The following is an 18457-nucleotide window of genomic DNA, read 5'->3' as shown; positions in this document are numbered from 1 at the left end:
AAGCTGTATGTTTGGTGGTTTTTCCCCCCCCTTTAAATAACAGAGATATCAAGCATTTTAGTTACCTTTCTTTATTGATCATTACTTAAAACGAGTTAGTACAGGGTGAGCGGCGAGAGTCAGCTGTTGCTTTGGTTACCCCCAGAAACAGACACGGGCAAAGCGGGTTTGCCCCTGCAGTACGGGGTACCGGGGGCAGCAGCCACCTCCCGCCCAGTCACAGTCGTTAACTAGTGTTCAGCCTTTCACTGTTGTTTCCTCGACTGCAGCTTGCAGCTTGTTTTCAAGCAAGGACATGTTTTGTTTGTGCCGCGCATGGTGTGGTCTTCAGCTCTTCTCCAGAACTGCAGTTCCTCTGAAGAAGTTACATTAATTATCTTAAACGCAGCCTCCGTTTCCTCCAGGGTAATATCTTGAAGCGTGAACCCTTCTAGAACCGGTATTTTGAAGCACAGGTAACAGCAGAGCAGATTAGGTTAAGTTACAAATTGTTTTTGATACAAAAACATAAAATATCCCCTATTAGCATCAAGAAGGCATCAAAGTTAATAGTCTCATTATAAAATTGTACCAGCATTTTTACTGAAAACAATATAGATCTTGTATATATTTAGTTTTGGTTCTGTCCTTGATAAACAGTTGTGACAGTTACCAAACCCCAATTATGGTTCGCTGAACCTCAGTACAAATCACATGCATCACAAATACATAAATAGATCTTAATGACCCAATATAAAAAATACGTACTATACAAGAACCTCAGGTATACTAGAAATCAATCTGTTCATGAAAATTCACACTTAATACACCTATTCTCCCTGAAAGTAAAGGTGGCTACTAAGAGGTGGCAAAAGCAGTAGACAGGAGCAGAAAGGATATTGCAGAATTCTTGTCTGATTTATTGCTACATGTAGATTACATCAAGGGTAATCCGTATTTTTATGAATCTTTGAAAGGTCAAATTGTATCAGGACTTTAGAACAGAGTAAAGGAAAAAAAATAGCAGTATTTATAAAAATAGCATCCATTTAAATTAGAGAAATCCTTATAAATACAAGAAAGAAATCAGTAACTCTATAAAAAAATTAATTCAGGGCATACGTTTCTGAAGCACCAGCATAACATCCTCATGTTAAGGACTTCAACTACAAAGCCTTCATACCTGCAAAATTCTTCCTCATGCTGACCATAAACAAGTGTCAGAAGGTGCGCACTCGTATTTTGCACCGACATGTGAAGTTTACAGTCAGCTATAAAAGGTCTCATACTTGAATCTCAAATGGCAAGAAAACAGTTCTGTGCCAGCTTCTGCTTCAGTGTTTAGCTCATTTGCACATGGAAAGCACATGCTTCAGATAGATATTAGATCTAACCATAGCAAATTTTAGTAACACATTTATCTGAGGTTAAGAGGCAAGATAGTATGGCTTAAAGTTACACTACGTATAGTAAATGCTACAACTGTGTAAAGAGGTAACAAAACCTGCCCTCTTCTGCACCTGTATTAAGTGTAAACTTTCAGAACTTTAGGAAACGTTACAAACTACAGCTCTTTCGTGGTAAAGTAACCAGAGAGGATTTGAGGGTTTTAAAAAACAGTCTGAAAATCTATTAAAACATAACAGGTGTAGAAATATTTTTAGTGTTTGTAGCATTATAACTTTGGTGTTCAGATCTAGCAAATCAGTATATTGCCTGTAATCAGCCTCATCAAAACAGATGTTCTATAATGAAAAATATTAATTCCATTTTCAATGGTAGACTTGCAGGATCTGACATCCCACCATGAATCACAGGAATCAGAGCACTGTCCAATTCATTCAGATAGTTCTGTGGAAGAAGGTGACCTCCAGATCCAGCTAAGTACTCAACCTAGAAGGAAAACATATTACTGTTGATATTAACACTTTTTATTAACAAGACAACGCAGAAGTGTAGTATCTTGGTAAAAGACTATTTCAGCTAGCATGAAGTGACAAAATAACACTGAAACACTGGCAACTGGAGGGGTTTTGAGGTCAATCATGAACGATTAGGCTTGCCATTGAAAAGCATGAAACATTCCCCTGGGTTTTTACAGGGCTGCACATCCTCTGCGTCCCAGACTGTTTCACTCCGATGTCCAAGAGCGATCTGATTATATCCCAGTATCACAGTTACTATTAGATTAATTTTAAAATATACTACTGAATACCAGATTTTCAGGACTGTACTTCCAACTTCTCTTAAAAAAGGTGAGAAAGTATAACATGGAACACCTTCAGAGGCAAGGAACTGAACTGTCCTGCAGTTTTGTAATCTTTTGAGGGGTATCACATGCTGGATAGCCTTGCCTTCCCTCTCTTCCATCCTCAGCTGGGCAGACTTATCCTTTTCTGCTGTACAGATTTTGGTGCAAATATCCCTTACTGAACTACACTAGGGAGCAAAACCAGCAGAAAACTACATAATATGAGAAAAGCATTAGAAAATTAGCTCTATGATTCTCTAAATTGACTCACCTTGGAGGCAGCTGAGTGCCAGAGAGAGTTAGAACTAGGGAAGGACTGATAGCTTACTGCAAGCAGCTATTAGAGAATTTGGGCAGAATAAGGCAACAGTACTATTCCTTTCAAGAAAAGCTATTCATTAAGACAGATTCTTAATGAGATTTCATTCTCGATCTGGATCTGGGGTAGGGCAAAAAACTAAAAACATTCAGAAAAAGATCCAAGGTCTTTACAAGAAAGAGATATCAGTTGAAACGGAGTGTCTGCAATAAAAGTTGAAAGATTACCATATCTGAGTCAATAGAGACTCTTAGGCCTATCTTATTCATCCCATTATTTTTCAAGGTTTTAAGGTGCGGGCAAAGAGCAGTACTGCAGGCAATAGCAATCTCTTTAGCAAACTGGTGAGGAACAGGACTGGACAGTTCATGGTCCTTTAGAAAATAGTACACCTGAAATTATAGAAAGGATAAGGACAGTCAGCAGCCTGGTTATATTACAAAATAAGGAAAAGAGTAATTCAGTATACACTTAATGCAGAACAGAGCAAGCTATAATGCTTGTTTGCTGGCAAAGTATTTTAGTATTTCATCTATTCAATCAAAATACTTAAGTGACCATGGGAATATCTGGATTATATATTTATAGTTATCAATACTAACAGACTTTCAGTCTTTTTCAGAGGACAAAAACCAAAAAGTATGTAAACTTATCAAAGAGCTACGGAGAACATTGTGCCTATCAGTATGGCTACACATCAGATAAGTTAGTTTCTTCAGTAGTATCACCTAGTATGATCACTTTACCACTTAACTATTCTAAAAAGTAGCAAAAAGGCTCAAGAACAATGTAATTTACTAACTTCGGTACATTTCATAAGTTTTCCCTCTCTTTCAAAGTCTCTGCCTTGTGGTACTTTTTCACTCTGAGATCCTTCCATTGATTTTCCATCGACTGGGCTTAAAATTCTATGGAAGATAATAGTATGGTTAATAATTAAAACAACATTTTATGATTTAGATTGAGTAACTTGTATGAAATAATGTTTAGCCATCCTTAAAGGCTATTGAAACAGCTTTACAACAGAATCTAATACAGGATTTGCATCATGAAATACAGATGCTACAAAAAGAAATATCCTGAATAGGGAACAAACAACACTTAATAAAACCCGAATCTTACAGGTTTAAGCAGCTGTAAACCATCTTAGGTAAAGCTACTGTTTATTCTAATTGGTCAGAGAAGCCACAGAAAAAGGCATACCAAGTCAAACCCATGTCCTGAGAAACAACTTAACATGACACAAGTTTTGAGTTAGTGATGTACAATTGAAGTTTGAAGCTACATCAACAAGCATTCAGATCACATCCAGTAAAAGTGTCTTACATCTCATTTTGCTTTGTTGAATGCTGGCTTTCCAAGCAGTGAATGGCCAAGGGCAGTACTATGCACTTCCAAACCTCCCCGAACAAGGAAGCTTAAAGGGATTAATTGCGTCCTCACACAAACTGATTACTGATTTGATAGAGGACTTTCAAAGGAAACCGAGGGTTCACATGCTTCTCCTGTCAACTTCCCGAACAGGGAAAACGGCATTAAATTTTGGGACTACAAGCAACATTGTTCTGTTAGTGACATCTAGAAGGTTGCAGGTAGTTCGCCATTCTATCCCCTTTCAGGTTTTGGTATCAAGTACTTCCTTTCAATAAAAATACCTTAGATTAATTTCAAGAAATTAAAGGTAGATATTTGAAAATTGGGAACAAGAAATTCTCTAAGATGTTTTGTTTTGGTAATACATTTACCCTTTCTTTGTTTTTTCTTCATTTTCTACCCAGCAAATATCTACATATTCTTTTATGTCTCCTGTATCCGTTTTGCCACAAGTTATTTTGAAGTCCTTCTTGTCTCTTAATGCCTGACGGAGGCTTTCCATCGTTTCTGGTGTTACTTGTACCATTAGTCCATCTAGAAGAAAACCAGTTAAAATTCCAACTTATTTTCAGAAAGAATAGCACAGCTTTTTAGTAGAATCTTGGCTTAAGTTCTAGTGGGACCAACCCTCTCCTACAGCTCGTTAATAAATGCACATCAAATGGACTCCATCCCCCAACTACAGCATTGAATGTTACACAAAAAAGGAAGTAATGAAAGCCTTTGTTGTCAACAGAACTAAAAGATCAATCTTAGACTAATCTCAGAAGTTTTTTGCATTTATGTGTCAATATATGTATTTCATCAATAAGGCAATGAAAATAGTTCCAGATATAGGCAGCTGTAAAGGAAACACTTGCACTGACTAAAGCAAAAAGAGTTAAAACTTAGTATGTTTTAAAACGAGTAGGTGAACTAGCATGTATTTTTTATACAGCATTTGTTTGCAATAGGTTTTCTACAAAGTTAAAAATCCTGAAAAGAAAAAGTTTAGCTTACTGAGGAATAAAGATCTTACACAAGACTGCTTCTGGGTTTTTTTTGTTTTGTTGTGGTTTTTTGGGGTTTTTTTTTCATTCTCTTAAGAAGAAACCACATAGGACAAAATTCTTACCTTCAACTATACTGGACTTAGCTAAAAATCCTGAAGATGTTTTTAAGGCTCCATTAAACACCACAAAACTTGCACCTGTAACTAGAAAAAAGTAGGAACAAAGTGAGTACCACTTCGTATCACTCAGGTTTGTCATTACTAACATTTAACTTGCATTTCTTTTTAAAGAGGCAGGCAAAAAAGGTACTACTACACTGAAAGTGCTAATAGAAATCCCTTACTGACAGCATGATATGAAACATAACTCTCTAAAGACAGAAGAATTTTTTCCAATCAGACCTTGGCAAAGACGACCAGCTTTGTTAACGTTTTTGTGAGTGCATACAGTATCCTTTTAAGATATTGGTGGCAAGCCAAAAAAGCTCTGTATACAAAGAGGAGACATAGTTGAAGAAACAGTGGTGTGGTGTTTTTTTTTGTTTTTTTTGTTCTTTAAAACAGACATGCCACTCAACTTTTAAATCTAATTTATTTACAGAAGATATTCCTGAAGTTTAGATCATTTTCAGTGATACAAAAAGCAACTGAAAGAAAAGATGACAAATGAATTTCCATGCTACAAACCTTTGCATAAGTTTATTTGTTACACACAGTGCTTCAAACAAAACCACACTCAGTAGCTATGCTTAATGAAGCACAGAACAACATTTCAGGTTGACATCAGAGATGGTAGGAGTACAGCCATATCCATCTGGAATTCCCCCCCAACTAACGGACCTTGTTGAAAAGCAAGGCTTACCAGCCCAGACACACTGCCATGCTGCACAGCTGTATTACTTTTCAGAACCTAGAAGGTACCTCTGCACTCTTTTCTGTACAGGTGGTTGTACCAGTTCGCTAGGTGTTGCATAGAGGTACTTGCTGTATTTCCATTACACTCAGTTATTGAGACTATCTGTTTACATATGTAAATATACTGCCCTATTCACACTAATATTAAATTTAGATTTTGAAATATGTAAAGAATCTAATTATGTCTGAAAATGTAAGCTATATTAGTAACATTCTGGAAACAAAGAGGAAGAGAGTCTTAATCTCCATTTAATGTAACATTTGTAAAATGTAGCTAAGTGTTGATATAAAACAGCAACATTTTATTTTGCATTTAAATTACTTTGCTGCTTGAATGCTGAACTTTTTGTCTAAACAACTTACTGGGAATACATATTTTCCTTGCAGCCTAAAAGTGAACTTACATTTCTGCTCTACAAATGTGACTTTTCTCCACAAGCCAAATTAGACGGCTTACCTTTCCTAGGATGTCCAGTAGCACTGATTGCTTGTGTGTGATAGAGGCCATGCTTATTCTGCACACACACTAAGTGAGAATCTGCTTCAGTATTAAAACTTGCTCCAATACTAATTACATGTTCATTAGAAGAATTTACCACCTTCATTACCTGTCAATACAGAATTTGTTGTTAAACTGAAAAATCTCATTATGCAGTACTCATTTTAAATACAAGACATTAGAAGAATCCGGCTCTCAAAACAAATCCCGAGAATTATTCACTTAGTTAATTCCAGAGAGTTTGAACAACACAATTTGCCATGACTAGCTGGAGGAACACTAAGCATGATCAAAAATCCTACTTCAGTAGAGAGGGACGAGTAAGTCTGAGTACCTCTGGACAATGCAGAATATCAGAGCTGTAGTGGTTTTGTTGGTCTTAGGGCTAACATAAGCATTAAGCCTCATGCAGTTTACTATTCAGGTTTTTTTTTTTGTTAAAGCTGAAGGAAAAAAATTGTAATGAAAACTACACTGGCAAAAAAGATTTTTTAATTTTTAAGCAAAACGCCACCATCAGGAAGCGTGTAAGAAATAATCCTTGAAAATACATGCTATAAGATTTTGAAGAAACTGCTGATTTTTCAGCATTTAGTAGTTATCCTAAAGCTCAATTTCTCACTCATCATTATCCACTTTCCAACATATCCAGGAAGAAGGAAATCTGTGCTCAGATGATTTCATGCCCTCCCCCTCCCCCCATCATATGCTTGCATCAGTTTAAAGTTTGAAGAGTCTACTGCACAGCAAATACCAAGGTAATCTAAGGAGCTGCTATCAAGTGGAGAATTCACTTGCAAAACTGCCTGGAAACTGATTACAGAATAAAAACGTTACAGCCTCTAAGAATCACCACCACCACGTGTTTTTTTTTTTTTTAAGAGCTCACTTTAAAGATGTGACTGGTATTACACAAAAAATAAAAACTAAAGCAGTTTGGATTAGAAAGCTAATCAAGACGGTTTTACTCACCTCATTATACTTCCTTAGGGGTATTTTAATACAGCTTCTACCCATTTCCACATGAACAAACAGGTTGTCTATGGTATGCAAAGTATACTGATAATTTCTAAGATCCTATAACAGACAAAGTTTTTAAATTAGCAGACAATTAAGTATAATTTTCTTACCTTTTATAACAAATACTACCTAGATAAAAGTACTTGACATACACCCCTAAGACTTCTAAAGAATAATGACATTAAGGGTGGCTAAAGACTTACTGATCACTTTTTTCCTACTGTGATGTATGTGAAGAGTACCTTAGTGAATATATTAAACAAGTTTATAGCACTGTCAAGGTAGCCCTAACTATTTACCAGTGGGTTATTTAGACTACGGCTACTTTATGCACATTAGGATCTTAGTGTTTTAGATAATACTTCAACACCCTCCCTCTCCGAAAGAAAAGCAAAGCATGGAAGCCACCATCTAGATTAGTTTGTTTCCAGGCTCACACCCTGTCCCCCAGCTCTAACTTCTTGAGTTATAGCTTGAATACTGCACTGTTTCTTATACCTTTCTCTGATAGAAGTTACCATCCACCATCTCAGCCACTTCTGCAAAATTTCCCTATTCTGTTTTATCCCAGAAGAACAATATTAAGTATAAAATTATCTCATTTACTAGCTTAGCAGAAAAAAGGTCAGAAAAGGCTCTTGTCACCAGCTGAGCCAGGTAATCAGCATCCTCCTCAATCAGCACAGCTGTAGCAAGAAGGGTATTTATGAACACATCTCACCACATTACAAGTTTCAATTGAACTGGCATTGTTTTAGCAGTATTAAGGATATACATCACAGATGCCCTTTGCCTCCATCATTTACCACTACCTCAGTCACTTGTGTGGTACTAGATTTTGTATGATCTTTACTTGAGGATTTGCACCACAGGTAGTTAAAAATGTAACACCAAGAGAACATTTTGCAGTCACCTGACAACGATTAAAACTCCTGCTGCATCAAAAGACATAGTCCTGCCAAGGAGCACACATTCCCACTGCCCGCTTCAAGCTGACACTACAAAACACAGCTATGAAGGAGAATCAGAGTAACTCTAATCCAGCTGAAAATAAACTCTATAGGAGTCCCCTTCATCATCAGCACAACATTAAGATTTCTCAAAGTCTGAAGATGCAATTCCACATTGGTACTGGCACTTCACCAATCAGGCAGGGAGCTGGCTCATGGAATGAAAATATATTTTTTCTTAATGGAGGAATCTTACACTGTTTTTCAGACGGTGCAACTCCTCTGATTGACTCCTTATGTAATGACATGGACATCAACAGTGAGCAAAAAGGAAAGAGGGGCCAAAGACTGCAGTTGCATCTCAGCTGTAATGCCTCTAGACTCTTAAGGGAGGATTTAATGATCACCTAAATAATACATGCAATTCTCTCCACAACCTTACAGCACTTTTCATCACAGCATTAAGGATAAGTTCTATCTAAGTATTAGAAGAAGGTTACTGGTCAGGAATACAGGCTTACTGAAGTTTAAAAACAAATTATTTGGGTAACAGGAAAAAATTCCTCAGGGAATGGCATAAATTCCAGACTTGACTTACTCTGATGATTTTGCCAAAACCTAAAGTTCTTCACAGAGGACAGGCTGGTTAATCATGGTAAGGTTAAGTTTGTGTGACAAAGTAATTACTGTTACAGTTAGACCACAGCATCTGCCTGTCAAGTCTTTTCTGCAGATTAGGAAAAAAAGTCAGATTTAAGACTAGAACTCTTGCACCCCACCAATGCTTGGAAGAGAAAAATGCAACTGAACAATGATTACTACCAGCTTAAAATGTAAATACCAACATTTTTCTACTTCATTTAAAGTTATGTCTTACTATCAGAACTAATGCGTAACAATGTACCGTGAAAGATACGGTTTCCCTGACTCACATATAAATACTCTTTGGTAAGAAAGTTTCAAGTCAGGTATGAAGAAGAAAAAATGTTAGCCCTTTGCAAAAAATAACTCTGCTTTCAAGAATCAGAGTTTTTGAGGATATTTTACACAATCTACATTACAACAAGAAAGGAAGAGAATAAGACATTTACTCACAACAAGCAGATTCATAATTGTGTGTCCTATCTCTCCAAAGAGTGGCTTCCGGTGCCTGAAACTTACTACAGGAGTTGGATATGCTAGGGCAGGGGAAGGAGGAAAAAAAAAAAAAAAAGAGAGAGTCACATTTACTTATCAGCAACAATAAGACTTGCTAATCCAAGTATTTATTTTTATTTACAGCTATAGCCTATGTTCCTTAATCTCAGTATCTGACCAGCCAAAGGAACTAGAGCCCCTGTCTGATTCTCTGTCACAGACTGTCCTTCAGCCCACTGCATGGTTTCCCCACCCACAGTTAAATCCTACTGCAGTGTCACTGCATGGAGTGACTCTCCCAGTAGCAGTAATTTTGTGGCAGAGACTTGTTGCTGCTTTCATATATTTCGTCAACTGTGTTTCTTGCAATAGGTGATCTGGATGGAAAATCGTGGGTTCAGTCTTTGGGTCACCAGCTGCGGGAGGGGTTGCACAGCTTCGTAGTTGCTTGAATAAGAATACCATACAGGTTAACATCTGCTTCTACGTTAATGCTATAATACAAAGTGAAGTACCACTTAGTATTGATAAACAAGAATAGAGTGAGTGAGGATGTTCAAAGTAACATGCTTTGAAGACCCATGGCTGCAATGGGAAACACAGGCAGATGGAAATTAGGGAAGGCAATGAGATGCAGGAGACCACAGACCACAATATGGAGCCATTTGAAAACAAAACAAGTAGTACAGCCAAGTCGGGATTGTGAGGTAAATGATACAAAATTGGTTAAAAAACAAAAAAAAAAAAAAAAGACAAGTAGCTTGGTAAAAGAAGGAAGAATGACAAAGAAGCTACCACCCTTGTCAACATGCAGACAGAAGCCTGGCCAGTAGAAATCCGCTATTGACTCAAGAAATCCATAAACAAGTGAGTGATACATATTTATGGACTTGCAGCTTCTAGAATGGTAAGCTTATTTATCAAAAATGCATTCAGGTCAGGAAACTTGTGTGATACATTTTTGAAATACATTCCACTTAAGCACCACCTACATGCTGCACCTTATCTTAACTCCTGCTCTCTAAATCATAAGCAGCAGTGCAACAGGAAACAAAACAGCAGCTATATCGCTAAATTAAATGTCTGCGTTATTCAAGCAAGTACACAAGCAACTCTAGAAGGCATTCAGGACAGTATCTACTTTCAGGTCTTGCTCAAGCTAGCTTTATCTGTTCTTCAAGGCAATGGGAATCCGCATAAACACTTTCCTTTGGTGAGCCTGGAGCAGTCAGTGTAAATCTCATTGGGAGAGCAGAAAATGCTCACATCAGCCTGCAACAGACTGTGGAAGGCAATTCCCACATGGAGGTTATGTCACTGCACAACCTCTGGTGGTGCACATTTACATGCTCTCCATCCACCTCACTTTGAAAAAATGCCTCCTGCATTTTTACAGGCCTAGAGATTTCAAATGTATTAATTAGTAAGTTACCCTTATAAGTAATGAATACTTTTATTCATTTTATGAAGCAGTAATATTTTGCCAACATACTCAATTTCAGTAATTTAATTCAGAAAACCAATTTGTCAGAGTTGTAAATTGGGCTTGTGAACTTCTCTTCAAACCTTTCTCCTATGACAACAGAAGTCAGACATTTTGATACTTTACTACTGTCAGTTTTGGTTTCTTAGCTTTCTTGTCAGCTAAGAATAGAAAAAAATAAATAATCAAGGGAGTCTAGCATGATAATGTAAATTCCCAAGTGTCTCAATAGGTGGCTTGCCATGTATGAAATGTCAGTCTTACACAAGTGTAATGTAAGATACTGCAAAGATAATTTTAAATAGTTTGCTTGTCTAAGAAACTTGTCTTTTCCAAAGGGAATTTTACATTTATACAGCTATTTAAAGTGTTAAAACTTACCCCCATATTCTGCTCCCAACCTCAACATTAAACGGATCGGAAAAACTTTCGCCCAGGGTATTTCCAGCTTATGGATGAGAATGCCACAAAGAAAAGGGTTATCTGGTAGAATTTGATCATCAAGTTTCTGAAAAATTGGTGAAACAAACAGGAATCCTCCATGTTCTTTGTTACCAAGAAAGTTTTCAGTAAAAGTAATGTTTTCCATGTTTCTTATTAACCTTCCTGTAGAAAAAGGGACAGAGAGTCTTTGCACATATGGAGAAGCAATATGTTAGTGTCAAGAAGACTATTCTAACCAGTGGTCTCCTACAGACTTGCAAACCATACGGTATATCTCACATCTTCCTGGAAGTCTGACAGACATCTAAACCCATAGACTAAGCGCTCTGTATTTACTAACTAAATGAACTTGAATATGAAACTAGGTTTTTCCAAACAAATGCCGAAAACCCTAAAGTGTACAATGTTCTGGCACACACCAGTTGATGAACTTCAATTAGCAGACCTCAAATATTTACGTACATAAGAGTACTGTACTTCTACAAATGAAGTTCCAGATGTCCTAAACCATAGCCTCAAGGACTTATACCCAGAATCTCCAACACAGTATGACTAAATAACAAAAAACCTGCAAACAGGAAGTTTACAGAAGTATATGAAGCAAAGAAACTTAAATTCTTTTCTTCCTGTTGTTTCTTTAGAACCCAAGGCTAAGACCGCAAGGTTTTTCAACAGAATCATTAGATGCTTACAAATACTTGAAGAAAAATTCTGTATCAACTTCCAGCTTTAAAAATCAACAAGAAGATATTATAAAATAAAAAGTTAGACATTAAAATTACATACCTTTCATTGCATCCTTATAGATGTCAATAAATAATCTGAATATTTCACTAGGAAAAATCTCTTCATCGGGCAAACACTGCAACAGAATGACAATTTCTGCCTGACCCAAACCATGTAGTCCGTTTGTTGAGAAATACCAGCACTTTTCTGAAGCATCTTTAATTAAAAAGATAGATACCACAGTAATGCTGTTTTACAGTCAGAAAAAGAAAGTTGGATTTAATGGAAAAGAAAATGTGCACTACTTACAAGTTATTAGCTTGACATTCACCAGCAAGTTTGCATTTAGGATAAAAGTTAATGGATTAGGACCTCCTTCCACAAGAAGCAAGGTGACCTGTTGGTGAGATGGATGTTCTTCCACTAGAGGATCTAAATAAATTAACACCCGATTTAGTTCAACATGTCAGCCAACTACCTAAAACAAGAATTACAAATCATAACATATGAAAGACTGTCCCATCCTCCTATCTTGACAGTGTTAATTACTCTCAAACTTAGAATAGCTACAGAACAACTAATGAATAGCTTACCCTAAGATTCAAGGAACATATAAAAATAAGGCAGTAACTTGTAACAAAGCTGCAAACTAGGGCTATCATTCATTTGGTCATTACTGACTAATTGTGTATGCTGTCTCCTCATCCATACACTGGTACTGTTAGTTACCATCAATGAGCACAGTCACTACTGTAATGCATTTAAGTGGTGAAATATTCTTTTCATAACATATTGATCTTGTTAATAATGCATGTTCAATTATCCAACAATCCAATGTGCAGCAAATAAATGAGAGATTAGAATTGTATTAAAATACAAATTATATACACACAAGTTCATATTTAGAAATCTTGCATCAGGTGGTTAAATATTAACAATTTTCTCAAATTTTACCTTTTCCTTTTTCAACCACTGCAAGCAAAAGTGGTGGCAGTTTATCACCATCAGGAACAAGGCTGATGTCTTTACGAACACAGTTTTCAACACCACATAGTGCTCCGTAACGTGAAGGACTAACAGGCATATCACTTGTAGTCTGATCAACTGAACTGGAACTAGCCTTCTCAGCTTCTGCAGTAGGAGAACACTCTTTAGTTTCTGGAGTTACAGATTTATAACTATGTACGACCTCCCTCTGGCCTGGAACAGCCTGCTGTGCATCATCTGAAGAAACAGAAGGACATAATTCCTCCATTCTTGCAATATCATCAATCTCTTCTTTAGGTTTTGGATTTACATCAGTTAATATGCCATCTTCCTCTGGGTTTGCAGCCTATGAAGAAGAAAAAAAAATATCTACGCTCTTGTCCCACAACAAGCTGAACGTTCATCATTAGCATTCTAGAAGCAAAAAGAGAAAAATCTATCACAAATGCTGAGAATGCATTTCCTCTAAACAAGAAAGCCATCAAATCTCTCCTGGATCTTCCTTTTTTTTTTCCATCTCTAGGAGTTACATTAGGTGAAGATGCATCATTCATTTATTTGTTTGGTAAAACAAAATTCATATCAGAGCGCTGCAAATTAGTTATTTTAGCATACAACAGTCAATCAACAATAAACCAAGTACCCCTCCAGGAATCTGTTTATTATTACTGATTCTTCACTCAGCTACTGAACATTGTCATCATTGTAATTTGACATCATTTGGATCAGCAGTTCAGTACTGCAAGTGTATTTCTATTTCTACACTATGTACTAATAGCTGAGTCTAGCATTCTACAGTCTGATTCATTTCTGGTTTGGAGTCAAACCTGTGCTGCTGCCCCAGTGAAATGGATATGACAAGCTATGAGCATAGGCACGTTAGGATATGAGCTGTCATTTAAAAAAAAAAAAAAAAATCAAGAGGTGTGCTATCATCTTTCAAGTATGTTAGACTTGCATCCTCTCTCAATAGGGAAGACTTTGCATTGCAACAAGAAAAAAACTAACAACTCTATGCTTGCCCTGTAATAGTTCTCCTGGTATGCCATCAGCTTCAGCAAATCCTCTGTTTAGAGAATACACGTGACAGGGGCAAAAAAAAAGAGAAAAAAGACACCAACCCCCAAAATAACACCCCACAAACACACAGACAAAAAGATGACTAAATTGGCCTCTGATCGACTTCTTCCCCATGAGTTTGCTTGCTGATGTTTCATAGCACTTTATACTTTTGACCTTCATAGCATCCTCTGGCAGCATGTTCAGGATTATGTGTTACCCAGTAAAGTACATCTTTTGCTTTAGAGCTGCAGAATAGTTGTTTTGTTTGAGCTTCTGAAGGTGCATACAAGAACCATCAACTAATTGTTTCCTACTCACTTTGTCCACACTGCTTTCAATTTTAGACATTGCTCATCTTTTCCAAGTGAAAATATCCTACTCTTTCACCAAAATTTAGACAGGCTATACCTTTTGATTACCGCAGCTTACTGGAGTCCTTTCAAATGAAGTCACATTTACTATTATCCATTCTTCATGAATTAAGGCTGATTTACATGCTATACACCTGGTAACTGTTCAGATCCTCCATATACAAATAACAACCTGGTCCGGTCATTAGCTTTACTAATTTGTTTTAAAAAACTCTTGAGCACTGTTAGAATCATAGAATTTATGTTAACACTTGGGACAGCGCTTCAGAGCTATGTTTTATTTTAAAAAGGCTCCAGCTGAGGAATCTCTCCAAATCTTTCCACAGTAAACTTATACCACTTCTTTGAACTTTTCTTGTCAAGTGCAACTAGTTCAACACCACGAACATGATCTATTATAAAAAAGCCAATACCCCTCTCAGTTCAATATTAGTTCACATTAGAAGCAGTATGTAGATTTTGCTGCACCCTATAATGTAGTATTCTAGGACATTAAGCAACTTCTGGTTGGTCTAATCCAACAGGCAAACTATAGCAAGCCACTGGACAAAAAAACCATAAACCTTCTACTATAAGCATGTTGTTAATGACATGTTTCAGAATTATGGCTGAGGTTACCTTCATAAAAGTAGTTAATCAAAGGCGGTGTAGAAGAAAAACAAACTTGTTTTGGAAGTTTTTCTGCCACACCATTTTTGAAGTTCACATACAGCCCAAAACAAACATGGTTTCCTTTGCAGTATGGTCTACAGCATATTTCAATCCTGAGGCAAAAGTCATATTGTGGTATGTAAGAGGCCCCATCCATAGCAAGCAAAGGTATTTCAAGAGGCAAATTCATGCACCTACACACACTTCTCAATTCATACCATATGCATCTCTGGCAAGTCAGGGTTTACCGGACTTAAGTCCTGCGACGACCTCTTTGCTCCAGATGAAAGTTTTGTTGTATCTGCCACTTCGCCATTTGGCAAAATGCCGTCTGCAAACCAAACTCTCCTCTGTTCTTTGGGGCACAGTCCTAGGACAGGTTAAGAAAACAACAGTGACTTCATATTATTGTACTGTTCTAATAGCTGAAAGGCGTAGAAATTAAGCCCCTTCTCCCCCCAGGTATATAGAGAAATTATTTACTGGAACCAAGCACAGGTAGACAGTTTGACATCAGACAGTTTCCAGTCAGGCAAATACATGGAAAAAAAAAATCTCATACTTGCAGAGGAAGCTGCCATGCTATAGTTAAATCTATTAATTCTTATATAAGGAAGGTTATCATCCCTCAATCATCCCTCTGTAGTAAGATAAGAATGAAGCGCGTATCACAACTAAAAGATGAAATACACTCTAAAAAAGTTAGCTTATCATGTTGTTTAAAAATTTATTTTCATTGAAGAGGATCAGATGTTTAATAAAAGTGGAACAAAGACACTGCTTAGCCACTAATCATTCCTATTTACACAGAGAATGAACCCCTACTGCTCCCTAGCAACTTTTCCCTAAACAACTACTTTTTGTTTTTACTGTAAGACTAGCAGTCACAACACAAGCCAGATCTCCCCTAAGCTATATAAAAATGATGAAAGTAGTATCTACACACACAAAAAAACCCCAAAACGAAAACCCCAATATAAACAGAGGAGACAATGAAAAAAGTAACATCCACATTTTGTAAGTGGAGACTTAAGACAGACTTGGTCAAGCTCACACATGGCATCAAAACTGGAAACTAAAAGTAACTTTACAGTGTCCCAGTTCACAGTTTCCACTTCCCACAAAAAATATCACTATACCAAGTATGTATCCATGACGGGATAAACAACTCTTTCCAAAGAGATCCTGAAAGTGTTAGAGATAGTATAATATATTCAGCATACCTTCAATACCAGGTTGTTTAAGTACTGAGATAGGTAACAATGCAGAAGGTGAAGGAGAGCTAGCACTACCAGATATCTGGGCTTCCTCTAAAGGTGGAACAGCAGAAGAATACTCAGAGGAGATACTGGAATTGGGGACAGGATCAGTTGGACTCATCATCCTTTCAAATGCCTGTGCTAAAAAAATGTAGTTAGTTTTTAACATCTCACAGTTCATTAAATTTCATTTGCAGTGCAGTATTATAGGTGGGTTTTTTTGCAAGAGCAGTGCACAATTTGTGAGCTAGTTATGAAAAATGAACACTCAAGCTATTGTACAGAAGAAAACTTACATTTCTTGATTCTTCTACCTGCACACTTGCCTAACTCGTTCCTAACATAGAATCAGACCACCTTGTACATCTTGCTACTGTTGCAGTGACTAAATTGAACCATATGATGCCCATATCTTGGTGCAAATACATGTATGACATTTAAGTCAAATTCCATTCAGGTGGCATACTAAAAATCTGGTATGTTTTCAACTTGTTATTTAAATATTAATAATCAGAACCTCAATTTTTTCTCCTGATGTTTCCATAAGCATCCATGCTTAGCTTTCAGTTACGAAAAGGTTATCTTATGATTCAATTACTGTAGTACTGTTAAGCGACTTCTAAAGAATTACAGGACAGAAAGCTGCATAAAATGGGCAAATAACATGTGAGAACAAGCAGCAGTATGGCCTTTAAACACATAGAAGGCTACTGTGGAGGGAGGATCACTTTTGCTACAGATGACCCAATAGCATAACTTTATATTTAGTCCTATGGAGTTCAACCTACTTTTTTTTTTAAATAAAAAATAACCAGCTTGCTACTCAAAGTTTAAAATAAGAACTGAAATCCAACTAAGAGGTACAATTATTCTCCTCCTCCCTCCGCCTCAGAAATAGGAAAACACACACCAATTAAAGTAGTGAAGCTCCACAAAAAGAACAAAGGTTAAAGAGATGCTAGCTGTACCTATTCTTCTTTAATGATTACTGCAATTACTCAAAAAAACTTTACCTTTATTAATATCATCATAACAGCCAGTACAGACTCTTGCTTCCTTCTCCATGTATTGTAGTTTGCATTTTCGTTTGCAACAGCCACCACAAAAAACCTGAACCAGAAAAAGATTGAATTAAATATTATAGACAAAATCCAAGTATTTCCTGAATTAAGTTCCTATTATTATTTACTCATTTTACTAAAACAGATTGCATTATATAAAGCATGCATACACATTTTTGGAAGTAGGGAAGGAGAAAAGGAGCTTTAGCATGTGTATCTTACAATACATTTCTGTTTGGGGAGAAGGGAAAGTACTAGACTAAAAAGGCTTTTATTAAAAAGGCTTTTACTGCATCCAGCTCTGGGGTCCCCAGCACAAGAAAGTCACGGACCTGTTAGAGCAGGTCCAGAGAAGGGCCACGAAAACGGTCAGAGGACTGGAACACCCCTCCCATGAAGAAAGGCCGAGAGAGTTGGGGTTGTTCAGCTTGGAGAAGAGAAGGGTCTGGGGAGACCTTATTGTGGCCTTTCAATATATAAAAGGGAGGTTATAAGACAGATGGAGAGAGACTTTCTACCAGGGCCTGTAGTGACAGGACAAGGGGCAATGGTTTTAAACTGAAAGAGGGTAGATTTCAATTGGGTATAAGGAAGAAATTCTTTACAATGAGGGTGGTGAGACATAGGAACAGGTTGCCCAGACACGTTGTGGATGCCCCATCATTGACAGTGCTCAAGGTCAGGCTGGACGGGGCTTTCAGCAACCTGATCTAGTGAGAGATGTCCCTGCCCATGGCAGGGGGTCAGACTAGATGATTTTTAAAAGGTCCCTTCCAACCTAAACCATTCCATGATGCTATGATTAAGAATCTCAAAAGCTCCACAATTTGGGCCAAACTACAAGGTCTGCCAAGTCTGCTTTTGATCAGGGGTTCTTCCTATCCTGTTCCCCAGAACTGCACCACAACCTGTCCATACCATAAGCTTTTGAAATTTGTCAGGTATTTCTGTTGGACCAAAGCAATCCTTAGATCTCTA

The 18457-nt window shown here is 37.1% G+C and overlaps 1 protein-coding gene across 1 annotated transcript in view; it reads right to left on the bottom strand.

Moving 5' to 3' along the window:
• Nucleotides 1–829: 829 nt before the first annotated feature.
• Nucleotides 830–18457, bottom strand: part of ZFYVE16 (zinc finger, FYVE domain containing 16) — a 23677-nt gene continuing 6049 nt past the window's right edge. The window contains exons 3-17 of the mRNA XM_009331768.1: nucleotides 17432–17528; nucleotides 16383–16559; nucleotides 15378–15529; nucleotides 13043–13421; nucleotides 12398–12520; nucleotides 12149–12304; nucleotides 11300–11524; nucleotides 9394–9476; nucleotides 7301–7405; nucleotides 6287–6437; nucleotides 5038–5118; nucleotides 4295–4457; nucleotides 3352–3457; nucleotides 2777–2941; nucleotides 830–1872 (exon numbers count right to left, since the gene is read on the bottom strand). Coding sequence (XP_009330043.1) covers nucleotides 1711–1872; nucleotides 2777–2941; nucleotides 3352–3457; nucleotides 4295–4457; nucleotides 5038–5118; nucleotides 6287–6437; nucleotides 7301–7405; nucleotides 9394–9476; nucleotides 11300–11524; nucleotides 12149–12304; nucleotides 12398–12520; nucleotides 13043–13421; nucleotides 15378–15529; nucleotides 16383–16559; nucleotides 17432–17528 — 2325 coding nt within the window. The 3' untranslated portion in view covers nucleotides 830–1710. The remainder of the gene's footprint in view (nucleotides 1873–2776; nucleotides 2942–3351; nucleotides 3458–4294; nucleotides 4458–5037; nucleotides 5119–6286; nucleotides 6438–7300; nucleotides 7406–9393; nucleotides 9477–11299; nucleotides 11525–12148; nucleotides 12305–12397; nucleotides 12521–13042; nucleotides 13422–15377; nucleotides 15530–16382; nucleotides 16560–17431; nucleotides 17529–18457) is intronic.

This window comes from Pygoscelis adeliae, unplaced genomic scaffold (assembly GCF_000699105.1).
Source record: "Pygoscelis adeliae isolate BGI_AS28 unplaced genomic scaffold, ASM69910v1 Scaffold19, whole genome shotgun sequence".
NCBI classification, from domain to species: domain Eukaryota; kingdom Metazoa; phylum Chordata; class Aves; order Sphenisciformes; family Spheniscidae; genus Pygoscelis; species Pygoscelis adeliae.
Note: the sequence above shows the minus strand (reverse complement) of the source record. Positions and strands in the feature narration are given on the sequence as shown.